Here is a 24,037-nt window from a genome sequence, read left to right on the forward strand (position 1 = left end):
AATGTAGCATTTTGGGTGGGGTTAATGTGTTTTGGGGTTCTGCATCTGCTGTAGCATAATACATAGTTGGTTTAGATGTCACACAGTAATGCCCGATCCACAAAGACTTGACACCCACGTTTTAATAAAAACTAGTTTATTCCATAATAAGGTTACATCAGTGCCTTGTCATTGCTGTGGAAGGATGGTGTAGGGGTAAAGTAGCAGACAAGCTGGAGGTCCTGGGTTCAAACCACGGCCAGGTAACTGCTTTATTTTTGGAAAATGTAGAATAAAGGTTAATCTGGATATAATTATGTAGACCGCTGCTGAATACACACTGTGTACATAGCAGAATAACTGGATATGCCTATTCATGGTAACGTCATATTTCGACGTCATCTTGACAGTCCTGTGTAGATGTCTAAATGATCCCCAAATCGGCTGTGATTTGGCCTAGTCCTGGACGTCACTGAAAGATGATATCAGAACATCATCATGATGTAATTGTGTTTGCTGGGAGCCTTCTTTCAGATATATGAGAGGAAAAACATTCCAATACATTATTGTGTCTTCAGATGTGAAAGGTCCAAAAAGAGAATTCAATCTGAATTATCCTTGTCACTCATGTGCTCATTGTAACAGCACAACCCACACCAATTAGTTCAAACACCTCCATTCAGGGCAGACTTTTAATGTAAAGTGGTGCATTATGTGTGTAATACAAAGATGTCCTTAATGGTAAATGGACTGCATAACAAGCTGCCATGCAGGGTGCTGGCTATAGTCACCAAAAGCAATTTCAGGGATAAAACCCATCAACCTTCTGTAGTGGACGCCACTACGCCCTATGGTTTGATGTGTGTGTGGGAAAGACACAATGACAACTGAAAATTCTGATTTCAGAACACAAAAGCTCCATCATGAGACAAGAACTAACCTCTCCTGTGGCAAAACACGTTCTTGAACACAGCCACGTAATCTCCAGCTAACATTTCCAAGATATTGTAAAAGTTCATGAGACACCGCAAAACAAGGAGACAACATGTGGGGTTTTAATTGCTGTTACTGACTTAACTGTCTGAAGTTGAAAGTTGTTCATCCCACGTGGGGTTTGAACTTTGAGCCGCAATGGTCTTTAGTTAGCATAAGTCATGAGCTTTACAAAGTGAGCTATTCAGACTGTTGTATTTAACTTTGTAGACCATATTATATGTATCTGCAGAGCCAGAGAAGTACTTGTTGTATTGACAGTATGTTCTACCCAAATATCACTTTCTGTCCAGATACTTAAAGGGATATTGTACACAAAAACTGCTTTCTATCCAAGTACTACTTCAAGTCACAAGTACGTATGTGACCACAACACCCTGACTGACCCCATCACCCTTACTGACCACTACACCCTTACTGACCATGCTTGGACCCCGTCATCGCCGCTTGCGGCTATATTGTCTATTTGTTTTTCTTCTTTTTCTGCCCTAAGTGTGTGGATCTCAGAAACCATACCCTCCACATCACCTAAACTTTCCACATAGGTTCAAGAGGTCACCCCCTACTCAGAAAAAAAAGAATGAGAATACACCAATCCACCAGATGGTGGCGCTATAACAGACCATTTCGCGTTATGGTCCATATCTTCTGAACCGTTTGTCCTATACTCAAAATTTCACTTCTCCGGGATTCCTTGGATCAAGACGCATCTAGCCATATAGGCCACGCCCATTTGCGTGTGCCTAGATTTTCCGCCATTTTGAATTTTATCAAAAACCTACTTTTGCGAACTCCTCCTAGACCGTTTGGCCAAATCACACGAAAACTTTTCGGGGTCATCTATGGACTAACACAACCTAAAGTTATTAAAGGATTTTGGATACTTGAATCCGTTTTGAAATGATAAATCTCTAAACTTTTAATGAAACACACCCCGACACTAAATTGCCCACAACTCATTAACCAGTCAATTACAACTACTCTCACTACTACCAACACTACTACTACTACTACTGCTACTACTACTACTACTACTACTACTGCTGCTTGGAAACCATCAGGTCACCGGATCTCACCCCAAACTTTGTTTACTTGCACATACCAACTCTGAATAAATGTGCACTATTTAGTGTCTATATTATCTGACATATACCCCGCAAGTCACCGGAAGCTTGGACCCCGCATCGCCGCTTGCGGCTATATTGTCTATTTGTTTTTGTTCTCTTTCTGCCCTAAAAGTGTGTGGATCTCAAAAACCATACCCTTCACATCACCTAAACTTTCCACATAGGTTCAAGAGGTCACCCCCTGCTCAGAAAAAAAATAATACACCAATCCACCAGATGGTGGCGCTATAACAGACCATTTTGCGTTATCGTCCATATCTTCTGAACCGTGTGTCCTATACTCAAAATGTCACTTCTCAGGGATTCCTTGGATCAAGATGCATCTATCCAGATAGGCCACGCCCATTTGCGTGTGCCTAGATTTTCCGCCATTTTGAATTTTATCAAAAACCTACTTTTGCGAACTCCTCCTAGACCGTTTGGCCAAATCACACGAAAACTTTTCGGGGTCATCTATGGACTAACCCGACCTAAAGTTATTAAAGGATTTTGGATACTTGAATCCATTTTGAAATGATAAATCTCTAAACTTTTAATGAAACACACCCTGACACTAAATTGCCCACAACTCATTAACCAGTCAATTACAACTAGTGCTGCTACTACTGCTACCACTCTCACTACTACCAACACTACTACTACTACTACTGCTACTACTACTACTACTACTACTACTGCTTGGAAACCATCAGGTCACCGGATCTCAACCAAACTTTGTTAACTTGCACATACCAACTCTGAATAAATGTGCACTATTCAGTGTCTATATTATCTGACATATACCCCCCACGTCACCGGAAGCTTGGACCCCGCATCGCCGCTTGCGGCTATATTTTTTTTTATTCTTCTTCTCCGGTAAAACTGTATGTACAGCAGAAACTGTAATGCTCAGCGTAGCCATACTGGGCACATAGATTGTAAATGTGCCTCACTACTCAGAAACAAAAAAATCCCCATATCGGCCAGATGGTGGCGCTATAACAGACCATTTCGCATTATGGTCCATATCTTCTGAACCGTGAGGCGTAGAATCAAAATTCCACTTCGGCTGTATTCCCTGGATCAAAACGCATCTATCCATATAGGCCACGCCCATTTGCGTGTGCCTAGATTTTCCGCCATTTTGAATTTTATCAAAAACCTACTTTTGCGAACTCCTCCTAGACCGTTTGGCCAAATCACACGGAAATTCTTCTGGGACATATATGGACTAACCCGACCTAAAGTTATTAAAGGATTTTGGATACGTGTAACCGTTTTGAAATTATAAATGTCTAAACTTTTGTGTATTTACTTTTGTTCTTTTCCTGCCCTAAAAGTGTGTGGATCTCAGAAACCATACACCCCCCATCACCCAAACTTTCCACACAGGTTCACGACATCACCCACTACTCAGAGTGAAAAAATTACACCAATCCACCAGATGGTGGCGCTATAACAGCCAATTTCACGTTTGTCAGTCCATAACTTCTGAACCGCGAGCTGTAGAATCAAAATTCCACATCTACTTGTTTCCCTGGAGCATCATGCATCTAACCTACTAGGCCACGCCCATTTCTGTATGGTAGATTTTCCGCCATTTTGAATTTGATCAAAAACCTACTTTTGCGAGCTCCTCCTAGACCGTTGGGCCAAATCACACAAAACTTTTTCTGGGTCATCTATGGACTACCCCGACCTAAAGTAATTAAAGGATTTTGGATACGTGAAACCGTTTTGAAATGAGAAATCTCGAAACTTTTAATGAAACACACGCCAACACTAAATTGCCCACAACTCATTAACCGGTCAATTACAACTACTGCTGCTACTACTGCTACCACTCCCACTACTACCAACACTACTACTACTACTATTACTACTTCTGCTACTATTACAACTACTACTACTACTACTACTACTACTACTGGAAGTTGGAATGTAGCATTTTGGGTGGGGTTAATGTGTTTTGGGGTTCTGCATCTGCTGTAGCATAATACATAGTTGGTTTAGATGTCACACAGTAATGCCCGATCCACAAAGACTTGACACCCATGTTTTAATAAAAACTAGTTTATGCCATAATAAGGTTACATCCGTGCCTTGTCATTGCTGTGGAAGGATGGTTTAGGGGTAGAGTAGCAGACACCAAAGCTGGAGGTCCTGGGTTCAAACCACGGCCAGGTAACTGTTTTATTTTTTGAAAATGTAGAATAAAGGTTAATCTGGATATAATTATGTATAACACTGCTGAATACACACTGTGTACATAGCAGAATAACTGAATATGCCTATTCATGGTAACGTCATATTTCGACGTCATCTTGACATTCCTGTGTAGATGTCTAAATGATCCCCAAATCGGCTGTGATTTGGCCTAGTCCTGGACGTCACTGAAAGATGATATCAGAACATCATCATGATGTAATTGTGTTTGCTGGGAGCCTTCTTTCAGATATATGAGAGGAAAAACATTCCAATACATTATTGTGTCTTCAGATGTGAAAGGTCCAAAAAGAGAATTCAATCTGAATTATCCTTGTCACTCATGTGCTCCTTGTAAGAGCACAACCCACACCAATTAGTTCAAACACCTCCATTCAGGGCAGACTTTTAATGTAAAGTGGTGCATTATGTGTGTAATACAAAAATGTCCTTAATGGTAAATGGACTGCATAACAGGCTGCCATGCAGGGTGCTGGCTATAGTCACCAAAAGCAATTTCAGGGATAAAACCCATCAACCTTCTGTAGTGGACGCCACTACGCCCTATGGTTTGATGTGTGTGTGGGAAAGACACAATGACAACTGAAAATTCTGATTTCAGAACACAAAAGCTCCATCATGAGACAAGAACTAACCTCTCCTGTTGCAAAACACGTTCTTGAACGCAGCCATCTCGAGCTAACATTTCCAAGATATTGAAAAAGTTCATGAAACACCGCAAAATAAGGAGGCAACATGTGGGATTTTAATTACTGTTACTGACTTACCTGTCTGAAGTTGAAAGTTGTTCATCCCACGTGGGGTTTGAACTTTGAGCCGCAATGGTCTTTAGTTAGCATAAGTCATGAGTTTTACCAAGTGAGCTATCCAGACTGTTGTGTTTAACTTTGTAGACCATCTTATATGTATCTGCAGAGCCAGAGAAGTACTTGTATTTACAGTATGTTCTACCCAAATACCACTTTCTGTCCAGATACTTAAAGGGAAATTGTACACAAAAACTGCTTTCTATCCAAGTACTACTTCAAGTCACAAGTACTTATGTGACCACAACACCCTGACTGACCCCATCACCCTTTACTGACCACTACATCCTTACTGACCTTGCTTGGACCCCGTCATCGCCGCTTGCGGCTATATTTAGGGGTCCAAGCACGAAGTGCGTGGATCCCTATTGTATCTGTTCCGATTATTTTTTTTCTTCTTCTCCGGTAAAACTGTATGTACAGCAGAAACTGTAATGCTCAGCATAGCCAGACTGGGCACATAGATTGTAAATGTGCCTCACTACTCAGAAACAAAAAATTACCCATATCGGCCAGATGGTGGCGCTATAACAGACCATTTCGCGTTATGGTCCATATCTTCTGAACCGTGAGGCGTAGAATCAAAATTCCACTTTGGCTGTATTCCCTGGATCAATACGCATCTATCCATATAGGCCACACCCATTTGCGTGTGCCTAGATTTTCTGCCATTTTGAATTTTATCAAAAACCTACTTTTGCAAACTCCTCCTAGACCGTTTGGCCAAATCACACGGACATTCTTCTGGGAGATCTATGGACTAACCCGACCTAAAGTTATTAAAGGATTTTGGATACGTGAAACCGTTTTGAAATTATAAATGTATAAACTTTTGTGTATTTACTTTTGTTCTTTTCCTGCCCTAAAAGTGTGTGGATCTCAGAAACCATACACCCCCCATCACCCAAACTTTCCACACAGGTTCACGACATCACCCACTACTCAGAGTAAAAAAATTACACCAATCCACCAGATGGTGGCGCTATAACAGCCAATTTCACGTTTGTCAGTCCATAACTTCTGAACCGCGAGCTGTAGAATCAAAATTCCACATCTACTGGTTTCCCTGGAGCATCATGCATCTAACCTACTAGGCCACGCCCATTTCTGTATGGTAGATTTTCCGCCATTTTGAATTTGATCAAAAACCTACTTTTGCGAGCTCCTCCTAGACCGTTTGGCCAAATCACACAAAACTTTTTCTGGGGCATCTATGGACTACCCCGACCTAAAGTAATTAAAGGATTTTGGATACGTGAAACCGTTTTGAAATGATAAATCTCGAAACTTTTAATGAAACACACGCCAACACTAAATTGCCCACAACTCATTAACCGGTCAATTACAACTACTGCTGCTACTACTGCTACCACTCCCACTACTACCAACACTACTACTACTACTATTACTACTTCTGCTACTATTACAACTACTACTACTACTACTACTACTACTACTGGAAGTTGGAATGTAGCATTTTGGGTGGGGTTAATGTGTTTTGGGGTTCTGCATCTGCTGTAGCATAATACATAGTTGGTTTAGATGTCACACAGTAATGCCCGATCCACAAAGACTTGACACCCATGTTTTAATAAAAACTAGTTTATGCCATAATAAGGTTACATCCGTGCCTTGTCATTGCTGTGGAAGGATGGTTTAGGGGTAGAGTAGCAGACACCAAAGCTGGAGGTCCTGGGTTCAAACCACAGCCAGGTAACTGTTTTATTTTTTGAAAATGTAGAATAAAGGTTAATCTGGATATAATTATGTATAACACTGCTGAATACACACTGTGTACATAGCAGAATAACTGAATATGCCTATTCATGGTAACGTCATATTTCGACGTCATCTTGACATTCCTGTGTAGATGTCTAAATGATCCCCAAATCGGCTGTGATTTGGCCTAGTCCTGGACGTCACTGAAAGATGATATCAGAACATCATCATGATGTAATTGTGTTTGCTGGGAGCCTTCTTTCAGATATATGAGAGGAAAAACATTCCAATACATTATTGTGTCTTCAGATGTGAAAGGTCCAAAAAGAGAATTCAATCTGAATTATCCTTGTCACTCATGTGCTCCTTGTAAGAGCACAACCCACACCAATTAGTTCAAACACCTCCATTCAGGGCAGACTTTTAATGTAAAGTGGTGCATTATGTGTGTAATACAAAAATGTCCTTAATGGTAAATGGACTGCATAACAGGCTGCCATGCAGGGTGCTGGCTATAGTCACCAAAAGCAATTTCAGGGATAAAACCCATCAACCTTCTGTAGTGGACGCCACTACGCCCTATGGTTTGATGTGTGTGTGGGAAAGACACAATGACAACTGAAAATTCTGATTTCAGAACACAAAAGCTCCATCATGAGACAAGAACTAACCTCTCCTGTTAAACACGTTCTTGAACACAGCCACGCAATCTCCAGCTAACATTTCCAAGATATTGAAAAAGTTCATGAAACACCGCAAAATAAGGAGGCAACATGTGGGGTTTTAATTACTGTTACTGACTTAACTGTCTGAAGTTGAAAGTTGTTCATCCAACGTGGGGTTTGAACTTTGAGCCGCAATGGTCTTTAGTTAGCATAACTAAGTCATGAGCTTTACCAAGTGAGCTATCCAGACTGTTGTATTTCATTTTGTAGACCATATTATATGTATCTGCAGAGCCAGAGAAGTACTTGTCGTATTGACAGTATGTTCTACCCAAATACCACTTTCTGTCCAGATACTTAAAGGGATATTGTACACAAAAACTGCTTTCTATCCAAGTACTACTTCAAGTCACAAGTATTTATGTGACCACAACACCCTGACTGACCCCATCACCCTTACTGACCACTACACCCTTACTGACCATGCTTGGACCCCGTCATCGCCGCTTGCGGCTATATTGTCTATTTGTTTTTCTTCTTTTACTGCCCTAAAAGTGTGTGGATCTCAGAAACCATACCCTCCACATCACCTAAACTTTCCACATTCAAGAGGTCACCCCCTACTCAGAGAAAAAAAAATACACCAATCCACCAGATGGTGGCGCTATAACAGACCATTTCACCTTATGGTCCATATCTTCTGAACCGTGTGTCCTATACTCAAAATTTCACTTATCCTGGATTCATTGGATCAATATGCATCTATCCATATAGGCCACGCCCATTTGCGTGTGCCTAGATTTTCCGCCATTTTGAATTTGATCAAAAACCTACTTTTGCAAGCTCCTCCTAGACTGTTTGGCCAAATCACACGAAACTTTTTCTGGGTTATCTATGGACTACCCCGACCTAAAGTTATTAAAGGATTTTGGATACGTGAAACCGTTTTGAAATGATAAATGTCTAAACTTGTGTGTATTTGCTTTTGTTCTTTTCCTGCCCTAAAAGTGTGTGGATCTCAGAAACCATACGCCCCACATCACCCACCTTTCCACATAGTTTCAAGACATCACCCACTACTCAGAAGAAAAAATTACACCAATCCACCAGATGGTGGCGCTATAACAGCCAACCACCACTACTGCTGCTGCTGCTGCTACTACTACTACTACTATTCTTAGTACTTCTGCTGCTACTACTGCTACCACTCCCACTACTACCAACACTACTACTACTACTATTACTACTACTGCTACTACTACTGCTACTAGTACTGCTTGGAAACCGTCAGGTCACCGGATCTCAACCAAACTTTGTTTACTTGTGCACATACCAAGTCTGAATAAATGTGCACTATCTGACATATAACCCCCAAGTCACCGGAAGCTTGGACCCCGCATCGCCGCTTGCGGCTATATTTTTTATTGATATTGATACCATTTTCGAGTCTGCTTAACGAACCGGGTCCTTATCGGGTCCACTATCGATACTTTTCTTTTGTATTATTTGGTGGAAAGACATGACGACAATTTTTTTTTAAAGAACTGTTTTTTTATTGCTCAATAACTAAGTCTGTGAGTGTTTTATTTCTGAAAAGAAGGATTAGCCTCACCTTCAATAAACAAAAACTGCTGATGATGTTGCTGTGCATTTAGTTGAAAAGGAATAGGGCCCACATGACATGACATGCAAATAGTAAAAAAATATAAAATAATAGCAGCACAGACATCAGCACTCAGCAACACTTTCCAACTATAAAGAAAATAAATGTTATTCAAAAATGTTTCCAGACTTTTTACAATGTGCTCTATACTGATACTGAACCAGTGGAAACAATTAACACACACTGATTTTCATGCAAAATAATACAATTCTCAGATATCATTTTGTGTGTGTGGGGAGGGGTGGGATAGTTTGAGAGCACAATTTGCTGTAGCCTTGATTTTATCCCCAACTGTTGCAGCTGAAGGATAAGCATTACAAATAAAATAAATAATAAATAATATGCTTAGCAGCTTTACACAACAAAAAGAAAAAAATAATTTACGCTTTTTAACAGTTCTTCTGTAGAAAAATGAGCATATCTGCCTTATCAGGCAGGAGCCTGGATCTCTCCCCACTGATGGTGTCCCTAGCAGTGGAAAACACCCTCTCTGAAGGGGTGGAGGAGGCTTGAACACAAAGGTAGCTGTGAGAGAGTTCAGCTAGCAGGGGCAGCACATCCCTCTTTCTCCACTACCAGAGGACAGGGTCTTCCTTCATACTGATCGGAGTCATGCTTCTGTAGAGCTGGATCTCTTTCTTCACTTTCTCTATGCTGGTCATCTTGTTCGGCTCAAAAGCCTGTAGCTCCCGCTCCTCATCTGCAAAGAGCTCCTCCAAGGCACTCTTCATAGGCTGTAGTGGAGGGACTGCAACCGGAGGTGGATTCTCTTCATCATCATCATCTGACAACATCAGTGTGACATCATCATCATCATACTCGGCCTCCTCCTCCTGGTCCTGGCTTGTGTTAGTGTCCTCCTCAAGGTCTGAGACTGGGAGGAACTCCTCTGCTTCGGTAGTGTTTGCTGCTATAGCTGCCTCTTCCAAACGGTCCCAGGTGGAGTCCCTGTTACTCTTGGCTTTGAACCTGGGGTCCATCGCAGTCGCCTCCTCCAGGAAGTTGTGGATGTTGTCCTGATGGTAGCGTCCAGAGAAGTCACCCCAAACCGCCTGTTTGATGCTAGACAGAAACAGAGAGTCTCCTTCCTGAACTGTGAAGTTGCTCTGCAGTTTCTCGAGTATTGGAAGGATCTCACCGCAGGTGGAGCTCTTGTCACTCGATACACACAGTGTAGACTTGTACATGTCCACCATGACCTTGATGAAAGCTTCTGCTTTGGTTAAGTCATCATTCGTGATCCTATCCAGTTTATCCCGCTCCATCGGCTTTCGTAGCCATGGATCCAACACAGCAGCTTGGAGGGCCAGATACTGTTCGACGAACCTCTGAACCATGAGGAAGAGAGAGTTCCACCTGGTTTTGACGTCCAGTATCAAGGTGTGCGGAGGACAATTGGCAAGGGGCTGCTTGTCTTTCAGCACAATCTTGGCCATTGCAGATCGCTTCATCCACATGATGACTGCTCTTATTTTTGCTGCCCACCGGGTCACTGTGGCAATGCCATAGACTTTTTTGCGCAGCCAAGTTGAGGGTGTGGGCAAAGCATCCAAGTTTGAGGATGTCCAGCTTCCTCGCAGCCACATCCATGTTGGACGCATTGTCCATGGTCATCGCAACCACCTTCTGCACAATTCCAGATTCTTCCAAGACGTCTCCAATCTCCACTGCTACTACTTCCCCCGTCTGCGCCTGGTAGACAGCTTTGGTCCGGAGGACCTTTTGGTCAAGTTTGCCTTGGCTGATGTAATGGGCGGTCACAGTTATGTAGTGGTCTTGCGCTATGCTAGTCCATCCATCACTTGTGATGGCTATCTTGCCCACATTTGCCAGCTCGGTTTTAACATTCTGTTTCTCCACATCATACCATGCAGGGATGAGGGTGTCGGACAGAAGACTCCTGGAGGGAGGGGTGTAACGTGGATTCAGGGCCTTGGTCATCTCCCTAAAACTTGGTGACTCAACTGTAACAAAGGGATGCAACCCCTTCACCACAAACTTTGAGACAGCCCTGTGACACTCGTCCACTTGAGCAGATGGCATTGTTGTCACCCTGGCACATTTAGCAGCCAGGGTGAAGGGAGTTTGGTGTACGGGGGGTGGAGCTCGAGCTGTGGACTCAGCTGCTGGGGTGAGCTGACCACCACCATCTAAAATGATAAATGAATTAAGATAAGCGAATGTTAAAACATATTTGGGACTATCATTAATTATTACATCATTAGGCCCTCCAAATGTTTTTCTATGAGACAGAAGCATAGACTGTACATATGACAGAAGACAAATTAGTGACACTTTTTTTTATACAAGTATGATGAAATTAATGGTTGTATTTTAATTTAAATATTTGCTTTGATTGAAACAAAAATCTTGGCATTAGTATTTTTTTTCATAGCCTATAACAAGCTGTTAGGAGTTAAACAGGTCATAATTCCCTCTCTCAATTTTATATTGCTGTGAAAACACATTTATTGTGCACTGCAAACTATTTGGGTTTATTTTTTATTTTTTGTTTTTACGGAATACACATTGAATATCCACACTGGGTAGACTAGCCCCTATACCTAATATATACAATCAATGCTCTATACCCACGTAGGTGACCGTATTAGGCTACATTGCCGCTTGCCCTCCTAATGGTGGGACAACGGTAGCCTACATGTCATGAGTTGTCACAGAGCAGGACGCATGGCACAAGGAACTTTCATCAGTGCCTGGGAACGCATATTTTGGGATTATTTTATCAAGTGGATTATGTCAACGAATGGGATTTGCCGTGGAGGCGTGGACAATGCATACCTTGGGTGGATGATGATGATGCTGCGATTGGAGCAGACGGGGTTTCCTTGCGAAGACAGTCAAAGGTGCTGCATTTCGCTTATATTTGATGGCAAACGTTAAGGTGCTTATTCATGGAGGATGTGTTTCCACCCTTACAAGCAATCAACTTGTCACAGATTTGGCATTTGGCTAAAGGCTTGTCTTTCACTTTGGTGAAGTGAAGCCAAGCTTTTGAGCGTTTCATGCGTTCAGCCATCCTGTCGCTTTGCTTCCTCCTGTGTCTGTGTTCGCAATCGCAACCAAATTAATGATCAAAGGAGCAGTGAACAGGGGGCGTGTCGCGTCACGCCTGATGCACGTGATTCAATCCTTAATCGAATTAAAAGTTTATTACAGTCACTCACGTGCAGCAGCACGACACGGCAGCACACAGGCTTGACTCAGTCAGTGACAGGGCGCTTCACAGCGAATCCAGCACACAGATCAGAGAGGGGAAACACTAGGCGCAGCGGACCAGCAACGCAGCGCTGCGGCCACTAGTAGACTCGATAACAGTATCGATAAGGTCGGACCTTATTGATTTTCGGGTTTCGGCTTATCGATACCCGGGTCTTTACGGACCCGGGTATCAAGTCCCATCCCTACTCCAAAGTCCCTTTGTTATAGTGGGACTTCCAGCTAGCGCGGTTAGCTTAACATTAGCGTGTTGTTTTTGGAGTTAAATACACAATCCCTGGAGGTTTCATTTCGGGTAAAGGGGTTTCCAGGGGTTTATATATGTTTACACCAGCTCTGTGAGTATGAAGTGCTTTTGCAGGGCTGTTTGATCACAAGCAGTGTCAGTGTGTCTGCCAAGCGGGCGAGCCTGAAGTGTAGGCCGCGCTACGAGCTAACGCTAACGCTGAGCTATTGCTAACGCTAACACTCGCTAACAACAGCTAACGTAAACAACAAACAAATCCGCTGCATCATCGCCAGCTTTGATTTAACGTAATAGACGTTTGCCCTCCTCTCGGAACCCGTGCGGGACATGGATTGCAAATTACAATAGCTGTGATCATCTAAACTGTGAAAAACGGCAACATACATGGCAGCAGCCATGTTCGGCCATCGCAGCAGTGATGTCACGAGCGTGCGACAACAATAGCCCCGCTTCCGAGGCAAAAACAAAGCCGGATTATCGGCTGTTAATTTATCGGAAAAAGGCCATTATCGGAAAATAATAAATAACGCAAAATGGCCATATCAGCCGATAATTTATCGGTCTGATAATTATCGTGCATCCCTAACTACTACCTATACTAGTACTACTACCTCTGCTAGTACTACTACCTCTGCTACTGCTAGTACTCACCACAGAGCATGGTGGTGCAGTCAACCAGACTGTGGATCCAGGCCGTTGCGGAGTAATCTCCTCCAAAATGAGCCTGGAACTCCACGAAGAAGATGGAGATGCACCTGCACAGAATGACCATCAGGGACATGAGATACTTTTAGGATTAGTCTAGTAAATTTTAGTAATCGGTTAGTTTTTAGTAAATAAGTTATTTGTGAATTAGAAAACACATTTTGTTTTCCTGAATTAAATAATTATTATGAGATATTGGGAAAACAAAAAAGGTTGTTTCTTGGGAAACTAAATGTACTGTAAAAGGTTGTAAAACACAGCTCTGAGTATTAAACAGAGGGCAACTTGTTGGGAGCTCCACAATAAGTCTACAGTAGGTGTTGCCCTGGTCAACGCATCGCTTCTTCGCCGAGTCATTCACTCAGTCAGTCATGTCACGGAAAGGATGGTTATTTCGGGGGCGCTTGGTGAGATCCCCTCTCGTTTCCCGAAGGATTGGTGCTACTTAAATGTTCACCCCTGCCAGATTGGGGAGCTGCGTGAACTACAACGTGCGCACCTACACACACACACACTGCAACTCAGGACCAACTTCAAACCACCAAGGACTGAAAGAAAATCACTATTAACCTGCCAGAAATGAGCCAGACATTACAAACAAACGTGAACATCTGAGTTTAATGTCGATACAAAGGACTCTGGATGCTCTGGCTGTGTGGAGCCGAGGCAGGTTGATTGTGGTGGCCGTAACGTTAGCTGATAAGTCACTTGAAAACGACAACCTGCACAATGTATCGGCCAGCTCAGCCTCGACATGGCCGGAAGGTTTCTGGATGAATTAGCGGACGTTACTGTGGCGTGTTTGGTCGTGTTTTGGCTTCCGTTGGCTGCGGGGAAATGGATACACACTTTAGCATGAGCCAGGAAAGAACCTACTGTAATCCCCCTGTATTACGGTACAGTCTAATGCCTGGGCCTGATGTGAGCTGGCCGCGACCAAACTGAACAGTCAAACAATGTTCTATATATTAGTTAGCCGCATTTAGCATCAAGCTAACTTTAAACAGGCAGCCCACAGCAGCTAACACAACAAGCTGACACTAATGTGCTGGTGTTAGCTGGACGCAACCAAACCAAAGACGCAAGAGATCTGTTACTGCAGTCAATCAAACAGTCAGTCAAACAATGTTCCGTGACCATAAACATAACGGCTGTTATTCATTAATGCTAGTTAAGTAGGGAATGTAATGTTAGCCTTCTTCTTCTATTATAGGTTACTTGAATATTGGGGGGATGTATCCTTTATCTCACACTGTTGTATATTTGCTTTCATCATGACACTATACAAGAACACAAACTACATGGAATAACAATTGCCACGTCACTCCATCCGTGGCTGTACCCAATCTAGCCACAACCCAGGAAGGGATCATGTCTATGTTCCCCGGGTTCTATGTTCCCCGGGTTCTATATTCCCCGTTTTTCACTAACCTCTCCCAGCCCCCACGCCAAACCTAACCTCCCCCCATGCCTAAACCTAACCTCCCCCAGACCCTAACCCAAAACCTAACCTCTCCCACCCCCACGCCTAAACCTAAGGTCGGCATTGCGGGTGGTCGGCATAGGGGGTGGACACCATTTGGGAAAAACGGGGAACATAGGACCCGGGGAACATAGGGATGACCCCCCCAGGAATGCCTGCCCCCGCAGTTGCCACATGTCGCACGTGGTCATGGGCCGAATTTGCCCTTATTAAAGTAGGGACAGGATATTTAGTGCTTAGTTATGGTACATTCATTGTTTTCTTTTGTACAGTTTAGCTTTGTAGCTTTGTTAGCTTTAGTTTTTCATACTCTTTGTATAGTTTTTCGTATTGTTTGTACTAGGGGTGCACCGATCGATCGACACGCAATCTGTATCGGCCGATTTTGACCTCAAATATGTGATCTGCTGCTGCAGATATTTCTTTATTGTCGCCGATTGCATAGCCGATCATGCTGCACGTGAGAAACATGAGGCAGCCCATTTTCATGTCTTCAATGTCTATCGTTTAACTTTCATATTGTGCTCTAACGTTTATATCATTGTGTTGCAAAGCACACGCTTTGCTTTCGTCAGTGTACTCACCTCCACACACACCACACCAGACTGTCAACACACCCCTTGCGTCTTTGAATCACACACATCAGCGGTGATTACAGCAGACTCAGCAGAGAGAAGTTACCTCCAGTCCTCCCGCCTACCGAGGCATTTGCATGCTGTTAAGGGGGTCATCCCTATGTTCCCCGGGTTCTATATTCCCCGGGTTAAGGGGGTCATCCCTATGTTCCCCGGGTTCTATATTCCCCGGGTTCTATATTCCCCGTTTTTCAGCAAAAGGGTTCTTTGTTCCCCAGGTTCTATGTTCCCCGTTTTTCAGAAAAAGGGCTCTATGTTCCCCGCTTTCAGAAAAAGGGCACTATGTTCCCCGCTTTTCACTAAGAGGGTTCTATGTTCCCCGCTTTTCACTAAGAGGGTTCTATGTTCCCCTCTATGTTCCCGGGTCCGATGTTTCCCCCGAAATGCCTTCGGTGACGATCGGCTTATACCCAAATCACTAAATGAACTAGCCTAATATAAACTATACACGTTTTAATGAGTGCAACACAAATTAACTTAAACACTTCAACTTACATGTCTCAGGGACGCATCCACACAGTAACCAAAAGTTATCAGTCTCTGTCTCTGAACCGCGGACAGCAGACGCTCTCCTGCCTCCTCTCCCCGTCTGCTCCGCGCGTCCGCTCCAAAACTCTGACGCTCACCAGACAGCTATTTTCTGAACGTTAGAAATGTAGGCTACTCTCCTCACAAATAAATGTTACAAGTCATAAAATGGTGTTGGTTTTCTTGTTTTATAGTCTCATAATGAAGTAGGCTACGGGAGGATGAGCTCACAGCAGTTCACAATGCCCTCTGAAAACCACATAGCGAACCCTGCCTCTCACACCTGGGCCCTCTGACCCGCCCGCATGACAACCCCCCCCCCGCTCCCCATCGTGGAAAAAAAGCGAATTAGGCTACCACTTAATTCGCTTGCGTCCTATGACAATACCATCTCAAAATAACAATAATAATCATCAAATGAGACATAATGAGCTAAGCCCGGGCGCCAGGATGAAATCAAATGGCTCAGGGATTGATTTGAAATAAATAAATAAACTGTGCGCACACAGTCACACACACACACACATCAGCGGCAGGATTGTGATCAGTGAAGCTGCTGGAGATCTGGTTTAGAAGGCTGTCGATTACGCTGCAGTGGACCGCTCTGTACCGTGCGCAAACGTCTCCAGCTCCACGGATGCGCGGATTGGCTAATTTGTGTTGCACTCATTAAAACGTGTATAGTTTATATTAGGCTAGTTCATTTAGTGATTTGGGTATAAGCCGATCGTCACCGAAGGCATTTCGGGGGAAACATCGGACCCGGGAACATAGCGGGGAACATAGAGGGGAACATAGAACCCTCTTAGTGAAAAGCGGGGAACACAAGAACCCTCTTAGTGAAAAGCGGGGAACATAGAACCTGGGGAACATAGAACCCTCTTAGTGAAAAGCGGGGAACATAGAACCTGGGGAACATAGAACCCTCTTAGTGAAAAACGGGGAATATAGAACCCGGGGAACATAGAACCCGGGGAACATAGACATGATCCCCTGTTAAGTCCGTGTTTGATCCATATTTGCGTGTATCCTCCTAACGTTAATAGCTCCGGTTAGCGTTAGCCGCTTTAGCTTAATCGATAAAATAGTTTACTTGGGTCGAAGTTATTTTCTTGTGTAACAGGGAAATCCCGGAAAATGGAGTATTTTTGTTGAGTGAACTGAACTGCATTGAACTGGTAACATGGAAATCCCGAAGTGGAACGATTTTTGTTCTTTTATAAACTGAACTGAGGGAACTGGACTGAACTACTAGCCATTTAGTTCAACACAGTCTTGTGCTCCAATTATCTCACACACAAAAAATCATGTTGGCGGTTTCCTTTAGCCTACACAGTATAAAATATTGATGTAGAAAAAAAGAAAATGTGCTGCACTTTCAATTTGATGCATGAAATGTAGGCCTATATGTAAAATGGACACTGTTCTATAATAGACTGCTATAGCTGCTTACAAAATAAATAAATAAATATATATATATATATATATATCGGTGATCGGTAATCGGTAATCGGTGATCGGTCGATGATCGGTTGGGCAGATATTCCTCATAGGTGATCGGCAATCGGTGATCGGTGGCAAAAAACGTGATCGGTGCACCCCTAGTTTGTACAGTTTTTCATACTCTTTGTATAGTTTTTTGTACCCCAGTACAACAATGGCCAGCACAACAATGGCCGAAATCAACAACAACCACAGCAGCAGCAGAGGATCACCTACTGCAAAGAAAGGCTACTCAGCAGAAGGCAGCCGAGCATTCACCACAGTCGGAAACTCGCCACTCCGGACCCCCTCTCATATAACCCTGAACTGATCCAGAAGACCGAGCGGAGGAAGAGACAAGACGGGGTCCTGGTCTGAATGTGGCGGCGTGCTCACCAGCCACCACTACCGAGCATGTTACTGGCCAACGTGCATCCCTGGGCAATAAGATGTGTGAGCTATACGGGCACGGATCACTTTCCAGCCGGACATCAGGAACTGTAATGTAATGTGCTTGATGTGGCTGTTGCTGAGGTAGTGGACCATGCCATCAAACCCACGGGTAAGTAGTCTGTACCATAGGTAGACTGTACAGTATGTAGTCTGTACAGTAAGTAGTCTGTAGCCTACTGTAAGTAGACTGTACATTATGTCGTCTGTGTAGACCGTACTGTATGTAGAATGTACAGTAATTAGCCTGTACAGTAAGTAGACTGTACAGTGTACACAGTATGTAGTCTGTGTAGACTATACATTATGTAGACTCTACAGTAAGTAGTCTGTAAGCAGACTGTACAGTATGTAGTAGATGTAGGCTGTACAGGAAGTAGTCTGTACCGTAAGTAGACTGTACAATGTAGACTGTACAGTAAAGTAGTCTGTACCGTAAGCAGACTGTACAGTATGTAGTCGGTGTAGACTGTACAGTAGACTGTACAGTAAGTAGTCTGTACCGTAAGTAGACTGTACAGTATGTAGACTGTACAGTAAGTAGTCTGTATACAGTAAGTAGACAGTATGTAGTCTGTGTAGACTGTACAGTAAAGCTGCGTTCACAGGATAAGCGATCCTCTCTTCTCGCAGGTAGAGCAGAGAAAGGTCAACGCTAAGTTGGTCAAAGTTTAAACAATTTGAACTTTGACCTCAGCGCACGGTGGCAAATTCGAGTGACGCAAAGGGTAGCCCTGCCGCATAGTTGGGAGGCACCGCTCTCCCCATAGGAAACAATGGCACAGCGGGCAAGAGCTGTTTTACCGCGGCTCATGTTTGGGGGGCTTAAAGTGTTACTTCACATTTTTTTGTGAAGCTTACTGAAATTACTGAATGCACAGGAGCGTGTGAGCCCATTGACCTTGCATTTGTAAGTATTAGTAAGTAGCAAATAGGTCTAGGCAAAAATCAGAACTATCCCTTTAAGTAGACAGTACAGTACAGTAAGTAGACTGTATGTAGATTTATAGTCCATGTGTAATCTGTATGTAGACCTGTGTCCAGCAGTAAAACATGTTTACATCGCCTGTAACCCAACCTAACTGGCTGTGTGTGCGTGCATGCATGCTTGTAGCGTTGACAGAAACACAAGCTAACCCTCGTCATCCCATTAGTAATGCTAACTGTGAGCTTATCATAAACTCTCTCTCCATCTGACCTCCTCTCTCTATCTATCTACTCTATCTATCTATCTATCTATCTATCTATCTACAGTATACAGTAGGCTATATCTCTTCTCTCTCTCTTTCTCGATCTCACCCCTCTCTCTGAGTCTATATATCTATCTATCTATCTATCTATCTATCTATGTATCTCTCCCTCTCTCTCTCTTGTCTCTCAAACAATCAAGGTATATTTCCCAGTGTTTTGGATGATTCTGCAGCATGTTGAAAGTGCTGTGTCGTTATAGATGTGTCTTGGAGTGGAGGATCCTGTTTCTGAGCATGTTGGGAATGTGGGAATATTTGTCAGAGCATGTCAGTCCTTAGGACCTGAGGAAGTATAGGAAAAATGCTGTTCAGCCAGTTTCCAAAACATTAGTCCCAACGCCAGACCCATGAGAGTTCTTACGCTGCTACACTACGTTCTCTGGGTCTGAGACACTTTCCCTCAGCCAGCTGGTTGGTTATGTGAGGGAACCATTCACTTGGTGGCCAGTGGTGGATTCAGTCTTCCCCAATCAGTAACGACTTTGCGATCAGACGACACGGGAGGCGCAGCCCATTTTTAGAACTGCTCTCTCATCGGTGCTACGACCTGTCACTCATTCAATTTCAACCCGCCTTCAAAAACCAGCAGTGGCCGTGAAGTGGTACAGACTCATTTACGTAGTATGCGGAGCGCAGCGATTCAACATAATATTTGAGTCTGGGGAGAGACTACCAAAACATAAACCGTACACATTACCTAACACACATCAGATTGATTTTGTCAGAATAGGTCACATATGAAAGAGGAAAAATCTAAGAGGAAAACTGTCCCTTTATAAACGGAGAACTCCACCCGACCGGGTTAGCTAGGCCACATTAAACAAACACACAAATGAGAGTTTAATCTGAGCTGATAGGTTGTGTTGTGAAAAACCACATCATCACTTTTCAAACAAGATTCACTATCTCAAAGACCCCCTCAGCAGGGTGGGGGGTTGGATGGTGTGTGTGTGTGTGTGTGTGTGTGTGTGTGTGTGTGTGTGTGTGTGTGTGTGTGTGTGTGTGTGTGTGTGTGTGTGTGTGTGTGTGTGTGTGTGTGTGTGTGTGTGTGTGTGTGTGTGTGTGTGTGAGACCACTTTGGGAAACAGCATTTTCAGCAGCTTGGCTGGCTCCCTCTAGAGGCCAGGGCGGTCCAGCTGCAGCTCAGTATGGTCCACAATATCTGCAACAATAGGGCCCCTGAATATCTTAAGGATCATTTCCAGAGGAGTGGTGACGCTCATGCTCATCAAACCAGAGCTAGTATAGCAGATCTTTGCCTGCCCAGGTTCAAAACCAACATGGGCAAATGTTCTTTTAGGTTTAGTGGAGCTGTAAACTGGAACATGTTAGCCCTCCCGATCAAGACTACTACCAGCCAGCTTTCTTTTAAAATGAAGGTCAAATCCTGGCTTTTAGATAATGTCACAGCATAGATGCACTTTGTCTTGGTTCTCTTTCATTTAATTTTATATTATTTTATGTATTTTTATTACTTTTAGTATTTGAGCATTGTTTTGTATTTTAGTATTGTATAGTAGTCTATAGTCTATGTCTCTCTTTTATCATTCTTTGTACTTATGCTTGTTTCGTGTTGTTTGTATTGTCTGTCCTAGACCAAGGACCACAATGAAAACAAGTCTTTGACTTTATTGTGTTTTAATCCTTGATGATGTTTTCCGAGATGCATGTCCTCTGTTCCATGTTTTCTTTGTTACAATACATCAAATAAAATCAATCAATGAATCAATCACACACGCACGTGTGCCTGCGTGCGCATGCGTGGTACCTGGTAACAGCTCGTGTGCAGACGGTCACCATAAAGCAGCAGCCAACAATCACCCAGCCCCACCCTCCATCCGGCGGCGACGCCCCGACACCACGTTTCCCAGGATGCATTGCAGCGGTGTCCACCGCGGCCAGCTGGTGTCCTGCTCCTGGTGCTGCGCCTGCTTCAGATCCGGAAGTCGTGATTGGTCCAAATACTTCAAACTTTATTACCAATGACGAAGCAAAAAGTCTTTCTGTGTTTCCGTTCTCTGCTTTGTCCAATCCAAATTGCTGACGCTGTTCTATGGCGTCCCGGTTTTGCTCTCCGACTCTGAGAGGGAACCAAGCAGAATTTCGCTCGTTTTTGTTTTGTAAAGAACTGCAAAAACAAACTTTTCTCAGAAAACGGTTTGTGGAAAAAGTGAGAGAAAATACTAGTTTTCTGTTTCTTGCTGTCTCTCTCTCTCTCTCTCTCTCTCTCTCTCACACACAATCTCTCTGCAAAGAATGCTCCAAACAAGTGGAACCAATCAAAGTGTCAAGGTGTGAAACTCACACACAATATTTCTCTCTCACACTCTCGCTCTGTCTACCCTGACTCCTCCCTGTCAGATCTCCAGGCTTGGGAAAGAGCCCCCCCCCTGCCTCTCTCTCCCTTCCTCCCCCCCCCCCCCCCTCTCTCTCTGTCTCCCTTCCTCCCCCCCCCCCCCTCTCTCTGTCTCCCTTCCTCCCCCCTCTCTCTCTCTCTCTCTCTCTTGAGCTGAAAACCTTCAGTCAATAAGTCACCAGCCGACCTCAATCATTACCTGGCCTGTTGGGGTCAAGTGGGCTCTGGAGGTGATGAGATATTAACCAAGCACACCCGCAAAAGTGCGCTTAGGAAAAAAAACATTGATACTTCATCTGATTGGCCAGGAGTGAAGCGGCGGCTGAAGCTCTGAGCCGTCAAACACACACTGCCTCAGAGCATCAACAGCAACACACACACACACACACACACACACACACACACACACACACACACACACACCGGCTCTGCAATGGTGGACTGAGGTCCAGCTGGGTGTCAGGTGGCGTAAACGAAGTGCGCCCAGATACAGTTGTCTGGGTGTACGTACAGTATTTATGTCCTGCTGGGTGTGTGTGTGTGTGTGTGTGTGTGTGTTTATTTATGTCCTTGGGGTCCCAGGAAGAGAGAGAGAGGGGGGGGGGGGGGCGGAGGTGTTTACTGGCAGAGGGACAGAGGTCAGGAGAGGCACTGGCCTGGTTTACACAACAGTGACAAACCAAGTCTGGGCCTTTTCCACTGGCACTTTTGGCTACTTTTGTAAGATGTAACACTACATCGGAAGATATTCAGGTGAGCTTCAGTTACATTAAGTGAGCTTATATCCAACCAAACAGCTTTCCATGGTATAATGTTAGAGCCTGCAGTCAGCAGAAGAGCTGACCTGACATCACTTTTCCTCCAGCCATGTGGCTAGACTGGTCGGTACTATGAATAACTGCAGAGCTCTCATGTAGGGTTGCCACCTTTCATGCAGAAAAATAAGGGACGCCCCCCCGAAGCAGGGGCCCCGCTCCTCGGGGCCACGACCACCACAGGCCTGAGGGCGGGGTAGGGTGCCATTGGTAGTAAATCATAACTTAGATTGTTTCAAGAAAGCATTTAGATAAGTATTAAAGTGCTTAATTAACAATGAACTAATATATAGCTTTTCAGCTATAAACTCTTCAGTAAATGGATATATTTGAGAAAAATATATTATTAGGTCAACAATATTTGCTGATCTCTGAACACCTTTTTTATTGCCTTTTTGTCTGTTAATGTGTTAGCCTATTGAAGAATGCATTTTTCCAGATTAGTGAGCATAACTGAGTTGTTTACTTTCTTCTCATGTGCACTATATTGATTCATGTAGATTCATGTTTATGTATTTGACTGTAAAACTCACAAATCACATCATAATAGTGTAGCCTAGAGAAGCACCTCAGCAGCCAAGATGTATATTTATAAGGCAGACAGTAGCCAAAATACATCTGATACAACTGTTCTGATCAATCAGAACATGATGTCCAGAAGGGGTTAAAAAGCTGTCATTACTGTATCAGCCTCGGGAGTTGCTTGTGGGACACTGCAGGGTGTCCTGACATGACGTGAATGTTCTCCTGACTGAGACATGCTGCTGTCTAACGTGACATCTGCCAGCCAGGCCACCATGCACCACCACAGAAAACACATGCCTAGCAGTTGGCTACATCATATCTGACGCTCGACACTAAAATGAAAAATAACTAACCTTATTGTAATTGTTTTCCGATTATTAGGGGTCCATGCACGAAGTGCAAGGATCCCTATTGTGATTGTTCCAATTATTAGGGGTCCAAGCACGAAGTGCGTGGATCCCTATTGTAATTGTTCCGATTATTTTTGTTTTTAGGGGTCCAAGCACTGTTCTGATTATGTTTTTTCTTTTTCTTTTTCTTCTTCTCCGGTAAAACTGTATGTACAGCAGAAACTGTAATGCTCAGCGTAGCCAGACTCGGCACATAGATTGCAAATGTGCCTCACTACTCAGAAACAAAAAATGACCCATATCGGCCAGATGGTGGCGCTATAACAGACCATTTCCTACTAGTAAGGCCACGCCCATTTCTGTCTGGTACATTTTCCGCCATTTTGAATTTGATCAAAAACATGGGGTCATCTACGGACTACCCCGACCTAAACTTATTAAAGGATTTTGGATACGTGAAACCGTTTTGAAATGATACATACTTTTGTGTATTTGCTTTTGTTCTTTTCCTGACCTAAAAGTGTGTGGATCTCAGAAACCATACACCCCCCATCACCCAAACTTTCCACACAGGTTCAAGACATCACCTACTACTCAGAGGGAAAAAATACACCAATCCACCAGATGGTGGCGCTGTAACAGCCAATGTCACGTTTTTTGGTCCATAACTTCTGAACCACGGACCGTAGAATCAAAATTCCACATCTACTGGATTCCCTGGAGCATCATGCATCTAACCTACTAGGCCACGCCGATTTCTGTCTGGTAGATTTTCCGCCATTTTGAATTAGATCAAAAACCTACTTTTGCCAACTCC

General features: G+C 43.6%; 1 protein-coding gene across 1 annotated transcript in view; it reads right to left on the reverse strand.

Moving 5' to 3' along the window:
• The window catches only part of LOC310799086 (monocarboxylate transporter 12-B-like), a gene marked incomplete at both ends in the record, with an annotated part of 147,566 nt that extends 126,514 nt beyond the window's left edge, over positions 1 to 21,052 (reverse strand). Inside the window, 2 exons of the mRNA XM_083661647.1 lie at positions 13,293 to 13,396; positions 20,943 to 21,052. Of these exons, the coding sequence (XP_083517773.1) occupies positions 13,293 to 13,396; positions 20,943 to 21,052 (214 nt within the window). The remainder of the gene's footprint in view (positions 1 to 13,292; positions 13,397 to 20,942) is intronic.
• Between the last annotated feature and the right edge of the window lie 2,985 nt (positions 21,053 to 24,037).

This window comes from Poromitra crassiceps, assembly GCF_964638095.1.
Source record: "Poromitra crassiceps genome assembly, chromosome: 27".
Classification (NCBI taxonomy): Eukaryota; Metazoa; Chordata; class Actinopteri; order Beryciformes; family Melamphaidae; genus Poromitra; species Poromitra crassiceps.